Source organism: Mustela erminea, chromosome 7, assembly GCF_009829155.1.
Source record: "Mustela erminea isolate mMusErm1 chromosome 7, mMusErm1.Pri, whole genome shotgun sequence".
In the NCBI taxonomy this organism is placed as follows: Eukaryota; Metazoa; Chordata; class Mammalia; order Carnivora; family Mustelidae; genus Mustela; species Mustela erminea.
Genome location: NC_045620.1, coordinates 13,248,901 through 13,271,484, shown reverse-complemented (window position 1 = coordinate 13,271,484; position 22,584 = coordinate 13,248,901). Strand labels below are relative to the sequence as shown.

At 49.0% G+C, this 22,584-nt stretch overlaps 1 protein-coding gene and 1 pseudogene across 1 annotated transcript in view; one reads left to right on the top strand and one right to left on the bottom strand.

Moving 5' to 3' along the window:
* Positions 1-22,584, top strand: part of EYA2 (EYA transcriptional coactivator and phosphatase 2) — a 189,616-nt gene that overhangs the window by 153,955 nt on the left and 13,077 nt on the right. The window contains 4 exon segments of the mRNA XM_032350455.1: positions 7,206-7,264; positions 11,410-11,570; positions 14,385-14,499; positions 15,458-15,579. Coding sequence (XP_032206346.1) covers positions 7,206-7,264; positions 11,410-11,570; positions 14,385-14,499; positions 15,458-15,579 — 457 coding nt within the window.
* On the bottom strand, positions 19,661-20,244 carry LOC116594861 (annotated as a pseudogene).

The window sequence follows — 22,584 nt, the reverse complement described above, 5'->3', positions numbered from 1 at the left end:
TGCTCCTAACTGCTATATTCTCTGATGGATGCTATCTTTAGAGTTTTTCAAAATTCCCAGCTAAGAGTAGAGATTGGCCACTATATCAGACCTAGGTTGTTCTAGAGGCCCCACAAAGTGGGAAAACAAAGACAAGTTATTTGTCCCGATGTAAGGTGGCATTGGAGCCATTTTTACAAAGAAGATTATATCAACAGAGCCTCTTCGGCTTTTGGCAACTGGAAAGGGAAAGAAAAGCATTTGAAATAGAAGGGACAGCAGGTGCAAAGGCCCTGCAGCGGGCGTGTACCAGTTGTTGAAGGAATAGCAGGAGGCTGCCATGTCTGCAAGTGCAGTGAGAGATGGTGGGAGGTGGAGACGGGTTGCAGCACACAGGGCCCTCCTTTGTGAGGACTGAGCTTTTATTCCAAGGGAGGTGGGAGCCATTGTGGGGTTTTGAGTAGAAAAGGACGGGACCTGACTTAGGAGTGAACAGGACCCTTCTGGCTGCAAGGTATGGACTGGCCTGGCAGGATGGAGTGTAGAAAGGGGAGAAGCAGGGAGAGTGAGGAAGTGACCCAAGAGTCTGACTTGGAGGTCCCCAAACTACTTCTGTAAAGAGCCAGGTAGTAGCTAGTTCAGGCTTTGCCAGTCACACTATCTCTGTCTTGACTACTCAGTTCTCTTGTTGTAGGGCAGGAGTAGCCATGGACAGTAGTAAATGAATGAACTTGATGGTGCTGCAATAAAGCTTTATGTGGGGGCGCCTGGGTGGCTCAGGGAGTTAAAGCCTCTGCCTTCAGCTTAGGTCATGATCCCAGGGTCCTGGGATCAAGCCCCACATCGGGCTCTCTGCTCCGTGGGGAGCCTGCTTCCTCCTCTCTCTCCGCCTGCCTCTCTGCGTATTTGTGATCTCTATCTGGCAAATAAATAAATAAAATCCTTTTAAAAAAAATTAATAAAGCTTTATTTGCACAGGGAGGCTGTTTGCTGAGCGCTGATCTCAGTGGGAGAGAAGGAGGGCTTGGAGCATGATGGGAGCAGTGGAGGAGGTGTGAATGGTCAGATCGTGGACATATACCAGCTACACATTGACTTGTTGTGAATATATATTGACCTATGGTGGACATACATTGATGGGAGAGCCAGCAGGATTTGCTGATGGGTTCATGGAGCAAGGTGAGGGGAAGCAAGGGGTCAGGGACTGTTCCAGGACACAAGCACGATCCAGCCTAGTATGGGCACATAGCAGGTGATCAGTAGGTCTGTGTGTTAAATGAGCCGTGCGGCATTTCATGTACATGTACCTCCTCTTTCCCAGTGATATGTTAAGTACCTGGGAGACAAGAGCCACTTTTCATCCTTGAAACGTCCCTGCTCTTGACCCATGTATTGTGTGATATGGTTCTGGGGCCACAAGAAGTGTTTTTACAAGTGGTTTTTGTAGATCTGGGCTCCTGCTCTCCATCACTGTGTAGCCTGGGGCACTGTATCCGTTTGCTGGGGTTCCCAGAACAAAGTACACACACTGGGTGGCCGAAACGACAGGAACACTGTGTCACGGTTCTTGAGACCAGTCTGAGACCAAGGTGCCGGCAGGGTTGGTTCCTTCTGATGGTGGTGAGGGAGAGTCTGTGCCATGCCTGTCTGTCCTCATGTTCAGCTGGCATTCTCCCTGCCTGTGTCTGTCTCTGTGTCGACAGTTCCCTTTTTTATAAGGACGCCACCATACTGGATTAGAGCTACCACCCTCTTGATCTCACCTTAACCTGATCATCTACAAAGAGCTTATTTCCAAATAAGGTCTGTTTGCAGGTCCTGGGGGCTGGGGTTTCACAATCACAACTCAGCCCACAACGGCACGTTTCTGCACTTCTCCCCACTTCGTCTTCTCCTCCGTGAGACGGCACGTCAACAGCATCGCCCTTAATATAGGCAAGGTGCTGGGCACCTGGGTGGCTTAGTCGGTTAAGCATCTGCCTCCGGCTCAGGTCATAATTCTAGGGTCCTGGGACCAAGTAGCCCATCAGGGCCCTTGCTCAGCAGAGCAATCTGCTTCTCCCTCTCCCTTGATTCCTCCCCTGCTCCTGTGTTAGATCCTGTCTCCTTCCCATGAAACATTTCCTGTTTTCAAAGGCAATGCATATGTACATTATCCTTATAGAAAAAGAGAGAGCGGAGGAGGGAGAGAAGGCGGGAGTAAGCATTCTGATGAACTTAAAGCCTCCTTTGACCACTAACCCAATCCCAGTGCCTTCCCAGATAGAACTGCTGCTTCCAATCAGATGCGTAAGCTTCCAGATCGTTCTTTTTCCATTTATGTATATGTATATATCCATATAAAATATTTTACTTTGTTTTTAATGGATTTTTATAAATACAGTTCATGCTTAAACAACATGGGTTTGCTTGTTTTAGGATTTTTTTATTAGAGAGAGCGAGCAGGGGAAGGCGTGCAGGGAGAGGGACAAGCAGTCTCTACACTAAGCACAGAGCCCAACGTGGGGCTCGATCTCATGACCCCGAGATCACGACCTGAGCCGAAACCAAGAGTCAGATGCTCTACTGATTTCTGATTGAGCCGCCCATACATGAGTCTGAATTGCATGGATCTACAGATACGCAGATTTTTTAATAAATACAGCACAGTCCTATATTTATTAAAAGTAAAACGTATTTTCCTTATGATTTTAATACTTTCTTTTGTGTAGCTCACTTTATTGTAAGAATATAGTATATAATACATATAATATATAAAATATGTGGCAACTGTTTATATTACCAGTAAGGCTTCCAATCAACAAAAGCTCTTAGCAGTTAAGTTTGGGGGTAGTCAGAAGTCGTACACAGATTTTTGACTGTGTGGGGGTCAGCGCTCCAAAACCCCATGTTTTTCCTAGGTCAACAGCATATGTACAGTGTGAACCTGGCTGTATTGTTCCCCAGGCTTCTCTTTTTCCCCGCACACAATGGGATGTCTTGGGAATACGTCCATGTGCTAACATAAAAGTCTCCCTGACTCTTCTGACCCGCCAGGCAGGAGTCTGCTGAATGGACATACCACGGTTTATTTAGCAATGATCCAGTTGAGGGAACTTGAGGTGTTTTCCTGCTTTTCACTGGGATGATGGACATTCTTGCGCAAGCCAATGTGCGGGTGTTTCTCTGGATCAGAAAATGTGAATTCTCCGTGTCTGGAATTGCATGGAGGCCCAGGCTTCTCACCCAGGTCCGGGCATCAGAACCTTTCCTCTGTCTTTATGAGCAGATCCTGCTCAGACCCCGCAGCATGGCCACACTTGACCTCGAAGAGGCAAGAAACACCCTAGGCTGTGAAAAGCCAGCATCCCACCTCCAAAGCCTGGCCCCCCACGCAGGAGAATTGGGGGGTGTAGGATCTTCCTCCCCCAGAGCTCCCCTACTCGGCACTGTCGCACCCCCCTCACTGCCAGCCCAGGCCCAGTGGGTAACAGGATCCAGGTCAGCTGGTGGAGTATGAGGTAGCGTCTAGCTGAGCGCCATGGTATTTTATGAAGCCCGAAATGTGATCGCTACTGTTGTCACACTTTAGCGCCCCCAACAATCCCCTTGCAAATGAGAAAACCAGAGCCTCCCACATGCCTTTCCCCTGACATCAGGGAAAGCACAGGGAGCCCTGCCCAGGGGCCTGAGCCCGTGTGACCCCCGGAGCAGCTTTTGAGCTTGAGGCAAGGACTGGAGAGCAGAAGGAGGTGTTTTTCCAATTTCAGGCAAAGCCATGGACGGGGGGTAGAAGTCTGCTACTAATTTTGTTTTCTCTCTGCCTGGGTCTTCAAAGTCAGCGTTGGCTTTTAAAGACCATTTTCAGGAACATATTAGGCTTGCCGGTCGAGGGCCCTTCCATCTAGGTAAGATTTCTGCAGCTCAGAGGGCTCCAACTAGCACGCCCACTGGGGCCATGTAAGCCGTAACGTGAAGGGCAGAAAACCCAGACGAGCCTGCAGAGCCCTGGAAAGGACCAGGGACGGCTTGGGACGGATGAATGCAAGCCTCACACTGCCAGAGCGTGTAAAGTCTGAGTCGCCGAAAATCTGGAAAGACAGAGGAAGGGAGTGAGAACAAGAAGGGAGAAGCGAGGAGAGAAGGAGAGGTCTCCCGAGTTTACATATTGGCTCTTGTTCCAAAAAAAATGTTTCAAGCATAGCATGGGCTGAGTGAGCCCGGTCTCCAGGCCGGCTCGCAAGCTCTTCCCTAAGTGAGCTTATCAGCACAGAAGAATCGTCAGCCTGGTTCCTTTATCCCTTGACAGCAACACTGTCCACTAAAATTTTCTGTGACGATGGGCGTAGCCAGTGGCCACATGTAGCTACTGAGCACTTGAAATAGGCCTAAGGAACTAAATTTTGTATGCTGTTGAATTTAAGTTTATTTAAAAATAATTACCAATAGTCACACGTGGCTAATCACTACTTTATTAGACAGCGTGACTGTAGAACCTTTCAAGCTGGGGTGTACCGTTGTGTTCTGCTATTTTAGGAAAAGTCTTGGGGAGACCTGAGGCTGCCAAATATCGATGAGAATTCCGGGCCCATGGGAAGAAAGGAAATGCAGAATGAGGAACAGTAGAGGTTTGGGTGTAAGCTAGCTCAAGAGCGGTCACTCCGTAGCCCCAGTTTTTTTCCCAGTGCTCCCCAAAGAGCTTCTCAGTTGGGTTCGCCACTTAACATCCGCCATGTTCTTTGCCGTCTGCCCCTACTCCCACCTGCCCGCATGGTGGAACTTCCCCACCGTCCAGGCCCTTTCCATCCAGGCCTGTCAGAGCACGCTGCTACCCAGGCCCTGGCGTTGTCCCAGGCCCACGGATGTGAGAGGTCCCAGGTGTCAGGACTCAAGGTCACACTTTGCCACAGGGCTGTGGGCCAGCATGTGCCAGGCACTCTGGAAGCGAACCTCACCTTCCAGCAAACCCCTTAGCAATCTAAAGCCCATTCAGGGGACCAGAGAGAGAACAGTGGCCACACCACCCCTTTCTCCCAGGCTCCAGCCTTGATCCCCACAGAGTAGCCCAGGCCGCCCCAAATGCCACTGTCCCCAACCCCACATCTCCATAACAACATGGTTACCCCATAGGTCTTTAAAAATTAATGAGGGGAGGGGTTCCCATCATTCCCGTCCCCTGCGGATCTCCTATTCTCGAAGATAAATTCAAACCTCTTCCTTAAGTAAAAAGAGATGTGCTCAAAACGTTGACAATGCCATTTTTTCCCCCAGATTCTACCCATCCATCAACCAGCCAGAGATGTCCCCACCAGTTTTTTTCTTAGAGGTCAACCTCAGAGTTCCATGTGCTTCCCCTCTCCCTTGTAGTATTTTCCAGGAGACACCTGCCTCCTGAAATTACCTTGCAACCAAAATGTGGACACTCCTGAATCTTAACACAATAATGGAAACTACCATTCATGTCACACCGGCCGTGTTCCAGCCCCGGCGCTAGGTACATTTAGCTCAGCACCTCCCTTCTCACGCCAAGCCCGTGAAGGAGCTTCCTCTGTCTCGCATTTTCCCAAGGCGACCTTGGAGGCTCAGGGTGGTTATGCCACTGGCTCGAGGTCACACAGCCAGGAGGTGGTCAGATTCCAGAGCCTGGGGTTCACCAGGAGCAGGAACAGGCACAGCACGCTCACGGTTTTCGCCTGGTCCTCCTGCCACCTGGCTGGACTTCCTGGCGGGGGCAGAGGTGACCCCTCTGGCTGGATGTTGCGTGTAGCTTCAGGGGAGGCGGTTATGTGACCCGGTTGCAAAGTGACAGAAATCCAACCCCACTAGCTCAAACCGAAGAGCCCAGGGAATCGTTTCCTGTGGTGGCTGTAACTGATCCCCACACACTCAGTGGTTTAAGCTGAGTGTTCCCTTATCGTTCTGGAAGCCGGGTGTCCAGAAGCGGTCTCACTGGGCTGAAGACGCTGGCAAGGCTGGTTTCCTCTGGAGGCTCTGAGGGGAGGAGTCTGGGCCTTTTGTGGTGTCTAGTGGGTACCTATATGTCTGGGCTTGTGCCATCCCAGTGCCATCCCAGCCTATTCTCTCCGTCATCAAATACCCCTCTGCTTCTCACTCACAGGACCCCCTGTAATTACACGTAGGGCCCACCTGGATAATCCAGAATAATGTCCCCATCTCAGGACCTTTAACTTAATCCCTTTGCAAAGTCCCTTTCGCCATATAAGGGGCCTGGAATTGGGGCATGGACATTTGGGAGATGGAGGGGGGTGGTATTAATTACTCAGGTTACCACGGTCCGGGTGGTCTGGTTTCTGGCTTCAGCTGCGGCTGGATCCCGGGGATCAAATCCTGTGATCAGGGCCTCATCCCTCTCCAGCTCTCAGATCTGCTTTTCTCCAGGCTGTATCCCACCACCTGGCAGCTGCGCTAGAGGAGAAGCCCCCTCCCCGAGGTCCCAGCCAGAGTCCCGGGCTGGCCCTCACTGGTCTAGTTTAGACCACATGCTCCCCTTTCACACCATCACTGAGGCCGGAAGGCTCCTGGGTCCCTCTGATTGGTTGGGCCTGGGTCACGTGCCCACCTCCGTCATCTCCTCCCCTCGGTCTTAACTCACCCGTACTAAGATGTTTGCCCAAAGAGAACTGAGCCGTGTGTGAGTGGTGGAGAGCAGCAGGGCACGGGAGTCTGTGGAATGGCAAGCCTCGTACATTACACATTATGATAAGTACCCGATCAGTGCTGGCCACAGATCACGGGACGCAGAGCGGGCCTGGGGAAGGGGCTGCCCCTGGAAGTGAATGCTTGATCGATCCAAGGTTCCCTGCACGAATGAAGGCAGAAGAGCCTTCCACGCAGAGGACATACCTTGATTAAGACAGAGGCTTCGACGGCAGGGCCGGGATGCCCCTATGTCCTCACACACCCAAGGGCAGAGGCAGGTGGTCCCGTTTTGTGCCTGTCCTCCCAATGCAATCTTATCAGTAGTCCCTTTACTTGCAAAACAGTCTGGGTGTGCATGATAGATTACACGATCACTCCCCCTCAACAGCCAACCTCGTTTATAAGGGTCCCAAAGGCAACAGAAGGCATGAGACTTCATGGGAGATCACCTAACCTTTAGGAGCAAAGCTCACAGTAGAATCCAGGACTCCTGACTCCTACGGCAGTGCTCAGCTTATGAAACTGACTTGCTCTCAGAAACTACAGTCACACTTCCTCTTTTTCTCCTCCTGCCACATTCTCCGTAGGATTGTGACCAGATCCACGTTGATGACGTCTCATCTGATGACAACGGGCAAGACCTGAGGTAGGAATTTGGGGAGCCCAAACTGCCCCCTTTTGATTGGTTATTGAGCTTGCCTTCCACCAGAAGCGGAGAGGAGAGGCGGGCTGGGTTATGAGGGTGAGTGTACCTGCCTGGGTCAGAGCCCCAGGTCGCAGCCCCAACCCCCAGCCTGCAGCCTCCTCCGCATCACCCAGTCACAGAGATTTCCAGAGACTCTCTGTCACTCTGCTTATGTTCACCTCTCGGCGATTTCTTGTCAGCTGCCTAAAGTAATGCATGCATACTGGTTAAAAAAAAAAAAAAAAATCAAATACCGCTTCTGACCTTGCCTCCCAGAATCACCACCACCAAGAGTTTGGCACCCCTTCTTCAAAGGCTTGATTGCTTCATTAGCATACATATATTATTTAATATAAATGTTGATACAGTCGATACTCAAAAAAATATTTCTTGACCAAGTAAGCGGTATGTCTAGTTTCTAGGGGAAAACCCGGGTAGGACATGGGTTCCAGAAATAAGGTATCCCACCGCTCAAAACGAGACAGCTTTCAGAGGAATGTGGCTGGAATGTTCCAAGCCTGCCCCTGAGAAAACCTTATAAAAATGGAGCCATAGTTAATCTGTGCTTATCCAAAATTATCCCAGCCCAGTGACTCCCACCCCATCAAAAATATTACTAGACTGCATGGTGTTTTGCTTATGGGACCAGGAACTTCACTTAGTGTTTGCTTCCTCCATGTTTCTTCCATCTTTTCTCCAAAGAAAGAGATCAAAGCTTCTGTCACTGGGCCCTGCAGGTCTTTTCAAAGCCCAGCAGTACTAGGAGGGATAGGCAGGCGCCTGCTTCTTATTAATTAGCCATTCTGAAAATCCCTCGCAGTCAGGACTGGCAAGGAGCAAGGCTCCAGTGCCAGCCGGGGCTTCTCTATTTGTGGAGTAAATAAACCCCCGATCAAGGTTAATTGCGCCCTTTCCACGACGTCATAGCTGGGAACCACTCTTCCCTTCACGGCAATGAGCAACCAGGATTCCGTGTTTATAACATCTCCCCTGTAGCTGGCTGGTATGGGACTGAGAGCAGGTTCCGCTGAAGGCTGTCTCATGCTGAGCTGTTTGGGACCTCACTTCCAGAACCCACCATCCAAGGATGGTTTTCCCCATAGACACCAACTTCTTCATGCATTCATTTGAGAAGTCTCTTTTGAGTACCTACTGTGTGCCGGGCACCAAGTATCAAATACCCTTTCTTGTTTACTTCAGTTCACCCACTTTGGTAATGCCCTTATTTTGCACCACGCCCTATCCCACCAGGTGTCTTTTGTGCATTAACTCCCTCATCTTCCCGGTTACCGCAGGGAGCAACACATGCTCTTCTCTTCCTCCCCATTTTACAGCTGGGGAATGGGAGGCACAGAGAGGTTAAGTGACCTGCGGAACCTCACACAGCTGGTACGTGGGGGTGGTAGGGTTCATGAATGTCCTTCCCTACCCTCCTGTTTTCTGGGCAGAACATCCAGGGACCTCCCCCAGGGTGTCCTCGGAGTTCTTAGCATGTTGTGTTCTTTCTCAAGAACCAATTATCTGGACATACCACACTACTCAGAGGGATCCTTAAGGCGTAGTCCTGGGTTCCCTTCATAACTTAAAGGAAACGTCCACCATGTCCCGAGCCCTTGATGTCCTGCCACTGGGGCAGGAGGATGTCCTCAAATTCCTTGCAGCCAGAACTCACTTAGGTGGCACCAACCTTGACTTCCACACGGATCCGTACATGCACAGAGGGAAGAGTATTGGCGCAGGGCCCCTGGGTGGCTCAGTCATTAAGCATCTACCTTCCGCTCAGGTCATGATCTCAGGGTCCTAGGACCAAGCCCCGCATCAGGCTCCCTGCTCAGCAGGGAACCTTCTTCTCCCTCTCCCACTCCCCCTGCTTGTGTTCCCTCTCTTGTGTTCTATTAAATAAATAAAATCCTGGGGCGCCTGGGTGGCTCAGTGGGTTAAAGCCTCTGCCTTCAGCTCAGGTCATCATCCCAGGGTCCTGGGATCGAGCCCCACATCGGGCTCTCTACTCCGCAGGGAGCCTGCTTCCTCCCCTCTCTCTCTCTGCCTGCCTCTCTGCCTACTTGTGATTTCTTTCTCTCTGTCAAATAAATAAAATCTTTTAAAAAAATAAATAAATAAAATCTTAAAAGAAAAAAAAAAGAGCATTGGCGCATACATCATAAATCTGAAGAGAACGTGGGAGAAGCCCCACAGGCAACTCGTCACGTGGTCACCGTTAAAGACTTGGCTGATGGCCATGTCCTAGCCTCTGGGAATACTGGCCGGTGAGCTGTGTCATGCTACTGCTGCTGCTGCTGCCGCGGGGGCCAGTCCCATGGCAGGCCACCTCCCTCCCAGAACCTTCACCAACCAGATCCACGCAGCCTTCCAGCAGCCATGACTGATCCCGGAGCTGACGCCCAGCCTCTCACGGTGCAGCCCTGGGATCAGTAGCCACCAGAGGGGCCACTCTGCCTACGATGGCTCTGTGTCACAGACTCTCCCCCACACCATGTGGACCCTGCCACCCCATCCAGCAACAAGGGAGCTCCCGCGGTGGGTCCGACGTGGTGGGTCTGCTGTGGCGGGTGCTGGCCCAGGAGGTCCTGCGTGTCTGTGGCACCATCTCCTGTGAGCATCCGTGGAAGGGCACACCTGATCATGGCTTCTGCAGAGACTTCTGAAGAGACTGAGAAGGGAGAGCAGGCCACTGCTTGAAAGGCCATGACCAAGGAGGAGTTTCGGGGTGAAGGACTGTTCTGGCTCCCAAGTTCACTGCTGCTCGACATGAGGCTGCAGACGGGTCCTCAGAGTCTACCTCTGAGGCCCTGAGGATCAAGTCACCCGGGCCAGTGTCCTGGCCTGCATGTCCCAGGGAGCCCCTAAGGGTCTGGCCTCTGCTCGAGCAAGGCTGAGCCCCAGGCACAATAGGGGCTCACACTGGCATGTCCCATCCACACTGCAGTCGGGCGCTGGACACGGCAGATGCCGCACAGGGAGCATGACCCAGCACCTCACACTTTCCAAATGTCCTTTGATCTCCGCAGCAGCAGAGCCCTGAAGCCCAGGGATGGATGTGAGATACAATTTCCAAGTTTTGCCTCATTCCTGCTGCAGCACGTCTTTGTAAAAAATAACGTGTCTTTATTTCCACTCTTCAGCTCATCGTAGAACATCTAGAAAGTGCAAAGTAGTACAAGAGGGGGGAAATCAGCCAGACTCACTCCCTGAAACAGCCAGAGAACCACACTGGCCTGTCTCCTCCTGCTCTTCTTTTCCAGGAAGAGACTCAGTGGAGGTTGGGGGGGGCCACAGAGGAAGAGAGAGACCATCTCAAGCGGGCTACACGCCCACAGTGGGGCCCCATGCGGGGCTCGATCTCACAACCCTGAGATCACGACCAGAGCCAAAATCAAGAGTCCGACGCTGAACCGACTGAGCCACACAGGTGCCCCTGGGAAGAGACTCATCTTTGAAGCTTTGGGTCATGCTCGACACACATCCCTTGTCACGCTCTGGTTTTCCCCTGCAACGCTGTGATTTTGCAAACCTCCAGCAAGGTTTCTGGCGGAGGGGAAAGAAGATGGGGGTCTCTGGCACGTTGGGGTTTTCATTCTCACATGCTGGTTGCTGTCGGCGGCGACTCGCCCCCACTCCCCTGTTCGCGTTCCCAGCTGCCGCCTCTGTCGTCAGCTCCGTGAGACCCTCAGACTCGTCCCCAGTCCACACAGAGCGCCACTTAGGCCGGCATGCTGCATCTGGACCGGAGGATTGTGTCTGCGAAGCACCAGCAATCAGCTCCGCCTCATTTAACAAATCAAAAAAATCAGGCTAGGGTTATTTCTGTGAAAGACAGGGAGATGTCACAGCGTGGGAAGAAAGGGCTGGCAGCCAGGCCTTCCAGGGAACACGGAGCAGCGCTGATCTGGGGATCGAAGTAGCAGGAACTAACATGTTTCCTTCTGGACTCTTCTGTCGGGATGAACCAGCTGCAACCATTTTTTTGGAATTCCCTTCTAGCTTCTAATTCTAAAGGGGGCGGGGCTTATCCTAGCTTGGCCCCCGCGCGGGCGGGCTTCACGCCCACCGCCCACCATCCCTGTCTCTCCCCTCCCTCCCCCCAGCACGTACAACTTCTCGGCCGACGGCTTCCACAGCTCGGCCCCAGGAGCCAACATGTGCCTGGGCTCCGGCGTCCACGGCGGCGTGGACTGGATGAGGAAGCTGGCCTTCCGCTACCGGCGGGTGAAGGAGATGTACAACACCTACAAGAACAACGTCGGTGGTGAGTGGTCGGAGCCCCCCCCTCCCCGGGGCGACGGGCGGTCGGGGGGTGGTGGGGGGGGGACTGCCCTGCTCAGGCCGCACCCCTCGCGGAGGCAGGGTCAAGGGTGGCCGTGGTCCCTTGCATGTGCAGACAATAGCTTGCTCAGTGCGCACCTTCAGGGCATGCTTTGGAAGGGGACACGAGCATCTCCACGTCCTCACTCGGGGTTGCGGGGAGATGCAGGAATAGACGATGCAGCCTGCCCGGGATCCCGCAGCCCACGGGCAGTGGAGCGGGTTTCGGGGTTGGCCTCCCACCCCACAGCTACATCAGGTGTGCTCTGAGGCTGGGGTGGCCCGGCCACCTGTGTTCCAACACATCCTGGGCGACTCCGGCACTCGCTGGAGTTGGGGGACGGGTGGCTTCAGCCCGTGCTGCCCAGACAGTGGGCTGCGGACCAGCAGTGTAAGCATCACCTTTGTTGTCAGGCTCTAGGGACCCACTTCAGGCCACTGGGTCAGAATCAGCATTTTAAACAAAATTCCCAGGTAATCTGTTGGAAACGCTGAAGTTGGAGAAGGCCTGGAAGCTGCTGGTTCTCAAACTGGAACCACCTGAGGCATTTCCAGCTCTGATCTTGGCCTGGCGGCAGCCGGGGTTGGAATCCCAGGGTTCAGGCCCTGATGTGCGGTCAAGGTGAAAGCCACCGGCTTCTTTGCCACCTCTGCCCACACTCCGTGGCCTCTCACACCCAAGTCTGTGGACGGCGAGAATGAGGCAGAGAGCTGCAGGCTCAGCCCTGCCTGCTCAGCCGCCCTGATGTGGCCCACGGAGTTGGCCAACTGAGGCCACCTGCTCCTCATCTAGGTTAAGCCCCAGGAAGAGCCCAGGGCTCCTTTCGGGCTGCTCTGCTCTCCCCTAAGCTGAGGGGAAACTGCCCAGTGTGTCAACAGGCGAAGGGAGCCTGCAGCGGGCAGGATACGGTGGGGAGCCCCCTGCCCCCACCCCAGTTTCTGCATGCTCCCTCCCCCACTCCTCTCCCCCAGCTCTCTCTGCATCACAGAACTAGCCTGGTGAGGGCCGCAGTCTCCAGCCTGGGGGTCACCACACAGCCCAGGATCCCGAGGGTTTGGGAAGTTGTGCTCAGAAGAGAGACATCCCCAAGAAACAGGATGAAAATAGAAAAGGCTTAACAGATCCACATCAGGAGGCAGGGCTGGGTTCAGAGGCCTTTGCCTGATTTTACACCTCCCTCTGCCACGTCCTGTTAGAACCCTTGAGCGGGTTACTTAACCCATGTGTGCCTCAGTTTCCTCAGGTGTAAGGTGAGACTAACGATGCTGCCCGACTCCTAGGATAAATGTCAGGATAATACGAATTAACACATGGGACTGGCTTGGAACTGTGCCGCCGCACAGTGAGCATTTCCTGAATGTTGCTCTTGTCTGGGGAAGGAGATCAGCCTGGGGAAAAGCTTCGGGTTGGGGGCAAGCAGACAGAAGCTAGAAGCCTAATTCCCTAGCAGGTGCAAAGTAGGAGGGGTTGACCAGCTGGCTGCCCGCGGAAGCACATGTGAAGCCTCTTGTAAACTCTAGGGTCCCGTGCGCCCAGCAGTTTGTATCATTATTAAGGGCTGTGAGCGAGGTGCAGAGAGAAGGCGAGCCAGAGACCATCTACAGCAGTGTGTCCCAGGGAATCCCTTCTCCCTTGAACAAATACCGATTCGGCACCAACCGCACGCCAGCCCCTGTGATAGCGCCGCCCAGGGGCTGGTTCCGCCGTGGTGAACAAAACCAGCTCGGTCCCTGCCCTTGTGGGGCCAACAGCATGGTGAGCAAAGCAGACACTGAACACACGATCACGCAGATGGGTGTGAAATCCTGGTTGTGACAAGTGCGATGGACAAGGGGCGCAGGGTGTTGGGAGAGTGTGAAATAGAGACCTGACCAGGGCAGGCCTTCCAGATTCCAGAAGAAATGACATTGAAACGGAGTGTGAAGGACTTAGCCAAAAGGGAGGATAAGATATGAAGAGGGGTCTAGGCTCTCAGATGAGGTGTGCAAAGGTACTTGGTGTGTCAGGGGACAAAGAGGAGGCCACTGGGGAGGGAACAGAAGGACAGCAGGGCAATGGCAAGAAATGAGACCAGGAACTAAGCAGGCTCAGGGGCCGGGGCTCTGGAAGCTTAACTTTATCTCAAGGGCCTTGATGGCTGACAGACTCGACAGGTCTAGACAGCCTGCTGCCTTGGTGTCCCATCTGTCTCCCCAGTTCCTGCGGTGAGCAAGTCTGTTGACCTCACTAAGCCTCAGCTTCTCCACCTGACTTACACAGTGTTGTCAATTATATCTCAATTTAAAAAAAAAGAAAAAAGGTCCACCTCTAGGGTCACGGTGAAAATGAATGAAATAAATCATTAAAAGCCCAGGCCATACACAGAGTAAGCGCTCCATAAACGTTTTCTTATTCATTTTTTATCTTCACGGTAACAGTATAAATGCTATGATCTGCATTTTTTTGTTCATCTGCATATGCAGTGCCTATTACAATACTGAGTATACAGCAGGGACGCCCACATTCTTTGTTGGATGGATGGATGGACAGAGGGAGGGAAGGGTGGATCGGTGGGTGTGTGGATGAATGTACCAGTCACGGGCGAGGATGACTGATCAATCCAGCCCGAAGTCAGATTAAAATTACTGGATAAAGTTGACCTTGGGTATCCTCTGATTTGAAACCTTGGGGTACCTGTAGCTAGACACCCCTTCCCTAGCCCCACCCCCCAGACCTCTCAAATGATAAATACCACGTCTTTATTTCCCTTATCCATAGGTTTGATAGGAGCTCCCAAAAGAGAGACTTGGCTACAGCTCCGAGCCGAGCTGGAAGCCTTGACCGACCTCTGGCTGACCCACTCTCTGAAGGCGCTTAACCTCATCAATTCCCGGTAGGTGGGAGCCCTCGTTTGCCTTCCTGCCCTTGAACTTTCTCCCATTGGAGGGCAGGGGTTCCTCCGTTTCCATACTTGGAGAAGTGGACTCTCCCAGTTCTCACTTGCACACTTTCCGGACCTTTGATAAAGCTGAGGTCTCACAAGGAACAATAGACACCTTGTACCACTGCTGAGCAAACAGGTGCTGAGACTTCTCGGGGTCCAGCAGAGCCAAAGACCTTTGCACGTAGGCTGGTCTGTCCCATCCACTGTTGCCCACAACACCTGCTGGTCACAACAAAGCCCTCTGAAAACCATTGCTGCAGATCACCCGGGGGGGCGATTACAAGGTAAGGAGGGTCTGGTTTCATTCCTGGCCTCCCAATAAATTGCCTCTTGCTCTTTAACAAGATCATCTGAGCCAGAGAACAAGTAACTCTCTGCACCAGCGTCCAAAAATCTTGTGACCCAGCACGTGAATGGTGACAAGATGCTGGCCCATGAGCCAGCTCAGCCCACGGATATGTCCTGTTTGATACACATTTTGTCCCAAAGACTGGGAAAGGAATCCATAGCTCCATATTTCTAGGTTCTGTCAAAATATCAGAACTGGCAGGCGTTTTCCAGTTTGCCCCAGTCCTCACCGCTCCCTGTTGTCCTACACTGATCCATATTCCTCATTTCTCTCCCTGAAAGGTGGCTGCAGCGATGTGTATGTCCTTACAAGAAGCATTTGTTTTACTTAAGTATTACATTCTAACTCTATAATAATATTACAGGATTGCGCCTCAATGTGCCAGGCAGCCTCAGGCCTAAGAGAGGAATAGCTGAAGGAACTTTGGGCCTCCCCTCGCCTTAAGATGACTTAACCAGAGCTCCAAACCCCACCAGAGCTCCTGCCAACTCAAGGCTCATGCTGCAGGGTGAGGAGGCCTGGCCTTGGTGTTCTGACCTAAGTCTTCTTTATCCTCAGGCCCAACTGTGTCAACGTGCTGGTCACTACCACGCAACTAATCCCTGCCTTAGCCAAAGTCCTGCTGTATGGACTGGGCTCCGTGTTTCCTATTGAGAACATCTACAGTGCAACCAAGACAGGTAGGGAGAACCCAGCCTCGGGGTGATGCAGGGAGGAAGGGTAGGCTAGCTCTTCATCCCGCGTTTGGGAAGCTTAAGTAAAACAGCACTAAGGAAGTTAAAGAACTGGTCTGTGGGCATGACTCGGATCCCCAGAACAATCCGGCAAACCACTCGCTTTAACCTCAGCTCCCAGAGAAAGTGGTTAGGGGCATCGCTTTCTGAAGTGTGGGTATTAGTAAGGATACCTGCAAACCTGCTGTGACAGACACACACCGAATACAAGGGCTTACATCAGAATCCGAGCTCCTTTCTCTCGCGCATGTCAACAGACTGGAGGTGACTGATGCAGGCTGGTGGGGCAACTCTGTCCTCTTCCCCCCTTATTTTTCCACCATCCCCTGCGGTTTTATTCTCGTGTGGTTAAATCAGAATCCTGCCACACTGTTATTCAGACGTCTGGGAAGAGGGGAAGGAGGAAGGAGTAATACATGTCGAATATTTTAAAGCCAGAACTCCGTTTGGGATACCTGGTGCTTCTACTCACCTGCTATTGGCCCCTGCTTAGTCACATGGCCACGAGTAGTGGCATGGGAGGCTGGGAAATGTAGTCCATTTCTACAAATGTAGCTAAGTGCCATGAACATAGGTAAGTCATGGTACTCTATTACTAAGAGGAAAATAGGGGCATCTGGGTGACTTAGTCAATTAAGCATCTACCTTCAGCTCAGGTTATGATCTCAGGGTCCTGGGATGGAGCCCCACGTCCAGCTCCCTTCTCAGGAGGGAGTCTGCTTCTCCCTCTCCCTCCTGCTCATGTTCTGTGTGTCTCTCTATCAAATGAATAAATAAAATCTTAAAAAAGGAAAATAGCTTCCACCACAGCATGGCACATGAGGTGATTTTAATTTAGGTGGTACAAGTCGTCAAATAACCTAGAATCTAACCTTGAACCACACAGAAAATTTGGTTTTTTCTTTTTTTTTTTTTTCTCTTTTAAGGAGAGAGTCTCAGTTTAGTGTTATCTTGCTTTGACACCTCTCTTAATGCTTGATAATCTTTATTAGCAAAGAGAACAAGCCTTAGGCTCAGAGCTTCCATCAGATAAGAGAATTTACCTAGAAATGAACAGCATCATTTATCATGAGGGCAAGTCCCATTGGTTTCCCAGAGGGAGGAGCTGGGGTTTATTATTCTTACATCACCTAAAACTATGTAATAATACAAAATAAATCTAGTTAAGATGATTTTTTTTAAAGATTCTATTTGTTTATTTAACAGAGAGATCACAAGTAGGCAGAGAGGCAGGGGTGAAGCAGGCTCCTTGCTGAGCAGAGAGCCCGATGTGGGGCTCGATCCCAGGACCCTGAGATCATGACCCAAGCTGAAGGCAGAGGCTTAACCCACTGAGCCACCTAGGCAACTCGAGTTAAGATGCTTTTAATTAGAAATTTTTAACCTTGTTTTTTCTGGACCAATAACAAAAAAATTGTAGTACTTGGGAAGCATTTCTCCAGAGCTGCTTCTGCAGCAGGCCTTGGTCACCCTGTCATTGTCTTTCTGCACGCCGTAGTCATGTGCCTTTGCAGGCTTCTTGAGAACCTCTTTCTTAAATACTTTTTATCTTTAAATGTGGGAAAATATACGTAGCATGAAATTTATCATCTTCACCGTTTCTCAGTGTACAGTCCAGGGATGTGAGCCATGTTCACACCGTGGTGCCACCATCCCCACCGTCTAGCTCCAGGGCTCTTTCCATCTTGTAGACCTGCAGCTGGGCCTGCATTTAACAGGAAGTCCCCGTTCCTGCCTGACCCCAGCCCCCGGCAAACACCCTTCTACTTTCTGCCTCTAGGAATGACTGCTCTGGGGACCTCGTAGAAATAGAATCATAGAATATTTCTTTTTGTGACTGGTTTATTTCACGTAACATAATGTCCTCAAGGGTCCTCTCTATGATGTGGCCTGTGTCAGAATCCCGTTCCTTTTAAAAGCTGAGTAATAATCCACTTATGTCTGTGCTACATTTTCTTTATCCATTCATCCGTCTATGGACACTCGGACTGCTTCGCCCTCTTGGCTGTTGTAAAACAGTGCTGCTATGAATATGGGTATACAAATCTCTCTTCAAGACTCTGTTTTCAATTCTTTGGGATATATATCTGGTGCTAGAATTGGTGAGTTGTAGGGTGATTTTTCATTTTTTGAGGAACTGCCATACTGTTTTCCGTAGCAGACGCACCATTGTGCATTCCCACCAGTAGGGCCCATGGGTTCCAATTTCTCCACATCCTCAACCAACATCTGTTCTGTTCTCTCCTTTTTTGATAATAACTATCCTAATGGATGTGAGGGGATTGGGTTCTTTAAAATTATTATTAACATATAATGTATTTGTTTTAGGGGTACAGGTTTGTGATTCATCAGTCTTACACAACACCCAGCACTCACCACAACACATACCCTCCCCAGTGTCCATCACCCAGCCACCCCCACCCCAGCTACCCCCTCCACTCTAGCACCCCTCAGTTTGTTTCCTGAGATTAGGGGTCTCTTATGGTTTGTCTCCCTCTGGTTTTGTCTTATTTCATTTTTTCCTCTCTTCCCCTAAGATCCTCTGCCTTGATTCTCAAATTCCACATATCATATGGTAACTGTCTTTCTCTGATTGACTTATTTCACTTAGCATAATACCCTCTAGTTCCATCCACATTGTTGTAAATGGCAAGGTTCATTTTTTGATGACTACGTAATATTCCAATGTGTGTGTGCGTGTGCGTGTTTGTGTAATATATATATATATACACCACATTTTCTTTATTCATCTGTCAATGGACATCAGGGCTCTTTCCATAGTTTGGCTATTGTGAACATTGCTGCTATAAACATTTGAGTGCATATGCCCCTTTGGATCACTACATTTGTATCTTTGGGGTAAATACCCAGTAGTGCAATTGCTAGGTCATAAGATAGCTCTATTTCCTACTTTTAGAGGAACCTCCATACTGTTTTCCAGAGTGGCTGCACCAGCTTGCATTCCCACCAACAGTGTAGGAGGCTTCCCCTTTTTCCGCATCCTCACCAGCATCTGTCATGTCCTGACTTGTTAATTTTAGTCATTCTGACTGGTGTGAGGTGGTATCTCATTGTGGTTTTGATTTGTATTTCCCTGATGCTGAGTGATGTTGAGCACTTTCTCATGTGTCTGTTGGCCATTTGGATGTCTTCTTTGCAGAAATATCTGTTCATGTCTTCTGCCCATTTCTTGATTGGATTATTTGTTCCTTGAGTGTTCAGTTTAATTCTTATAGATTTTGGATACTAACCCTTTATCTGACATGTCATTTGCAAATATTTTCTCTCATTCTGTCAGTTGTCTTTTGGTTTTATTGACTATTTCCTTTGCTGCAAAAGCTTTTGATCTTGATGAAGTCCCAATAGTTCATGTTCACCCTTGCTTCCCTTGCCTTTGGCGATGTTTCTAGGAAGTTGTTGCGACTGAGGTCGAAGAGCTTGCTGCCTGTGTTCTCCTCAAGGATTTTGATGGATTCCTGTCTCACATGGAGGTCTTTCATCCATTTTGAGTCTATTTGTGTGTGTGGTCCAGTTTCATTCTTCTGCATGTGACTGTCCAATTTTCCCAACACTATTTGTTGAAGAGACTGTCATTTTACCATTGGATATTCTTTTCTGCTTTGTCAAAGATTAATTGACCACAGTGTTGAGGATCCATTTCTGAATTCTCTGTTTTTCTGCTTTGTCAAAGATTAATTGACCACAGTGTTGAGGATCCATTTCTGAATTCTCTGTTCTGTTCCATTGATCTATGTGTCTGTTTTTGTGCCAGTAGCGTACTGGCCAGTACCAATCTTGATGAGTACAGCTTCATAATACAGCTTGAAGTCGGAATTGTGATGACACCAACTCTGGCTTTCTTTTCCAACATTCCTCTGGCTATTCGGGGTCTTTTCTTGTTCCATATAAATTTCCATTTATATGGAAATGTTCCATTTCTTTGAAAAAAAGTTGATGGTATTTTGATAGGGATTGCATTAAATGTATAGATTGCTTTAGGTAGCATAGACATCTTTTTTTTTTTTTAAGGAACTAAAAAAAGGAATTTGTTTATTGAGGGCAAGAGGATGCAAACAACATAAAAATCGAAAGCTTATCTGACTTTTCTTTCTCTGCTTCTCAAATGGGGGTTGGATTTTACTTGTACATTTTCTGAGGGTCCCCAACTGCCAATGGAATCCTTTATACCGGGGGAAGCTGTGGGACAGATTCCTTAAGAGACCCTTCAGAACTCTCATTGGGCAGGAATGGTGCTCAAAATCGCCTATTTCTTTCCCTTCTGCTTCATGTGTACTACAAAAAAGTCATTGCATGCAATTAGTGAGAAGCAGCTCTGGATGCCCACTTTGCCATCTTGGCACTGGTCGAGGTCCTTCATTATTTTGTCCACGGCCAGAGGGTCTTTCTGATTTTCCAAAATCCAGGGAACTCCTTTTCCATGAGTACTCGCAGGTCCCCCTTTGTTAAGTAGCCTTTATCACCAGCAAACTTGCGAAACGTGAACAGCATGGTTTCCATGGCATGTTCCATTTGAGACGGCATTTTGGTGAGGTCTGTTGAAACCTTGGCCCAAGGCGCAGCAGGGACGATTGGCTGGCTGGGACGTGCAGCCAGTGAGCCTAGCATAGACATCTTAACAATGTTTGTTCTTCCAGTCCATGAGCATGGAACGTTTTTCCATTTCTTTGTATCTTCCTCAATTTCTTTTATGGGTATTCTGTAGTTTTCTGAGAACAGATTCTTTGCCTCTTTTGTTAGATTTGTTCCTAGGTATCTTATGGTTTGGGGTGCAATTATGAATGGGAGTGACTCCTTAATTTCTCTTTCTTCTGTCTCGTTGTTGTTGTATAGAAATGCAACTGATTTCTGTGCATTGATTTTATATCCTGACACTTCACTGAATTCCCATATAAATTCTAGCAGTTTTGGGGTGGGGTCTTTGAGTTTTCCACATAAAGTATCATATCATCTGCAAAGAATGAGAGTTTGACCTCTACTTTGCTGATTTGGATGCCTTTTATTTCTTTTTGTTGTCTGATTACTGAGGGGAGGACTTCTAGTACAATGTTGAATAGCAGTGGTGATAGTGGTCATCCCTGCCAAGTTCCTGACCTTCGGGAGCAAGCTCTCAGTTTCTCCCACTTTGAGAATGATACTTGCTGTGGGTTTTTCGTAGGTGGCTTTGATGGTATTGAGGTATAAACCCTCTATCCCTGCACTGTGAAGAGTTTTGATCATGAAAGGATGCTATACTTTGTCAAATGCTTTTTCAGCATCTACTGAGAGGATCATATGGTTCTTGTTATTTCTTTTATCAATGTATCAGATTGATTGATTTGCAGATGGTGAACCAACCTTGCAGCCCAGGAATAAATCCCATGTGGTCGTGGTGAATGATCCTTTTAATGTACTGTTGGATCCTATTGGCTAGTATTTTGGTGAGAATTTTTGCATTCATGTTCATCAAGGATATGGTCTGTAATTCTCCTTTTTTGATGGGGAGATTCTCCTTTGTCTGGTTTTGGGATCAAGGTAATGCCAGCCTAATAAAATGAGTTTGGAAGTTTTCCTCCCATTTCTATTTTTTGGAACAGTTTCAGGAGAAAAGGTACTAATTCTTTTTTAAATGTTTTGTAGAATTCCCCTGGGAAGCCATCTGCCCTGGACTCTTGTTTGTTGGGAGATTTTTGATGACTGCTTCAATCTCCTTACCGGTTATGGGTCTGTTCAGGCTTTCTATTTCTTCCTGATTCAGTTTTGGTAGTTTATACATCTCTAGGAATGCATCCATTTCTTCCAGATTGTCAAATTTGCTGGCGTATAGTTGCTCATAATATGTTCTTATAATTGTTTGTATTTCTTTGGTGTTGGTTGTGATCTCTCCTCTTTCATTCATGAGTCTATTCATTTGGGTCCTTTCTCTCTTCTTTTTGACCAGTCTGGCCAGGGGTTTATCTATCTTATGAATTCTTGCAAAGAACCAGCTCCTAGTTTCAGTGATTTGTTCTACTGTTCTTTTGGTTTCTATTTCATTGATTTCTGCTCTGATCTTTATTATTTCTCTTCTCCTCCTGGGTTTAGGCTTTCTTTGCTGTTCTTTCTCCTGCTCCTTTAGGTGTAGGGTTAGGTTATGTACTTGAGACCTTTCTAGTTTCTTAAGAAAGGCTTGTATCATTATATACTTTCTTCTCAGGACCACCTTTGCTGTGTCCCACATATTTTGAACAGTTGTGTTTTCATTTTCATTTGTTTCCATGCATTTTTTCAATTCTTCTTTAATTTCCTGGTTGACGCATTCATTCTTTAGTAGGATGCTCTTTAGCCTCCATGTATTTGAGTTCTTTCCAACTTTCCTCTTGGGATTGAGTTCTAGCTTCTGAGCATTGTTGTCTGAAAATATGCAGGGAGTGATCCCAATCTTTTGGTACTGGTTGAGACCTGATTTGTGACCAGGATGTGATCTATTCTGGAGAATGTTCCATGTGCACTAGAGAAGAATGTGTATTCTGTTGTTTTGGGATGGAATGTTCTGAATATATCTGTGATGTGCCTCTGGTCCAGTGTGGCATTTAAAGCCTTTATTTCCTTGTTGATCTTTTGCTTGGATGATCTGTCCATTCCAGTGAGGGGGGTGTTAAAGTCCCCTACTATTGTTGTATTATTGATAAAGTGTTTGGTTTTGTTATTAATTGGTTTATATAGTTGGCTGCTCCCATGTTATGGGCATAGATATTTAAAATTGTTAAATCTTCTTGTTGGACAGAGCCTTTAAGTATGATATAGTGTCCTTCCTCATCTCTTACTATAGTCTTTGGCTTAACATCTAATTGATCTAAGGATTATCACCCCAGCTTTCTTTTAATATCCATTAGCATGGTAAATTGTTTCCCACCCCCTCATTTTAAATGTGGAGGTGTCTTTGGGTCTAAAGTGAGTTTCTTGTAGACAGCA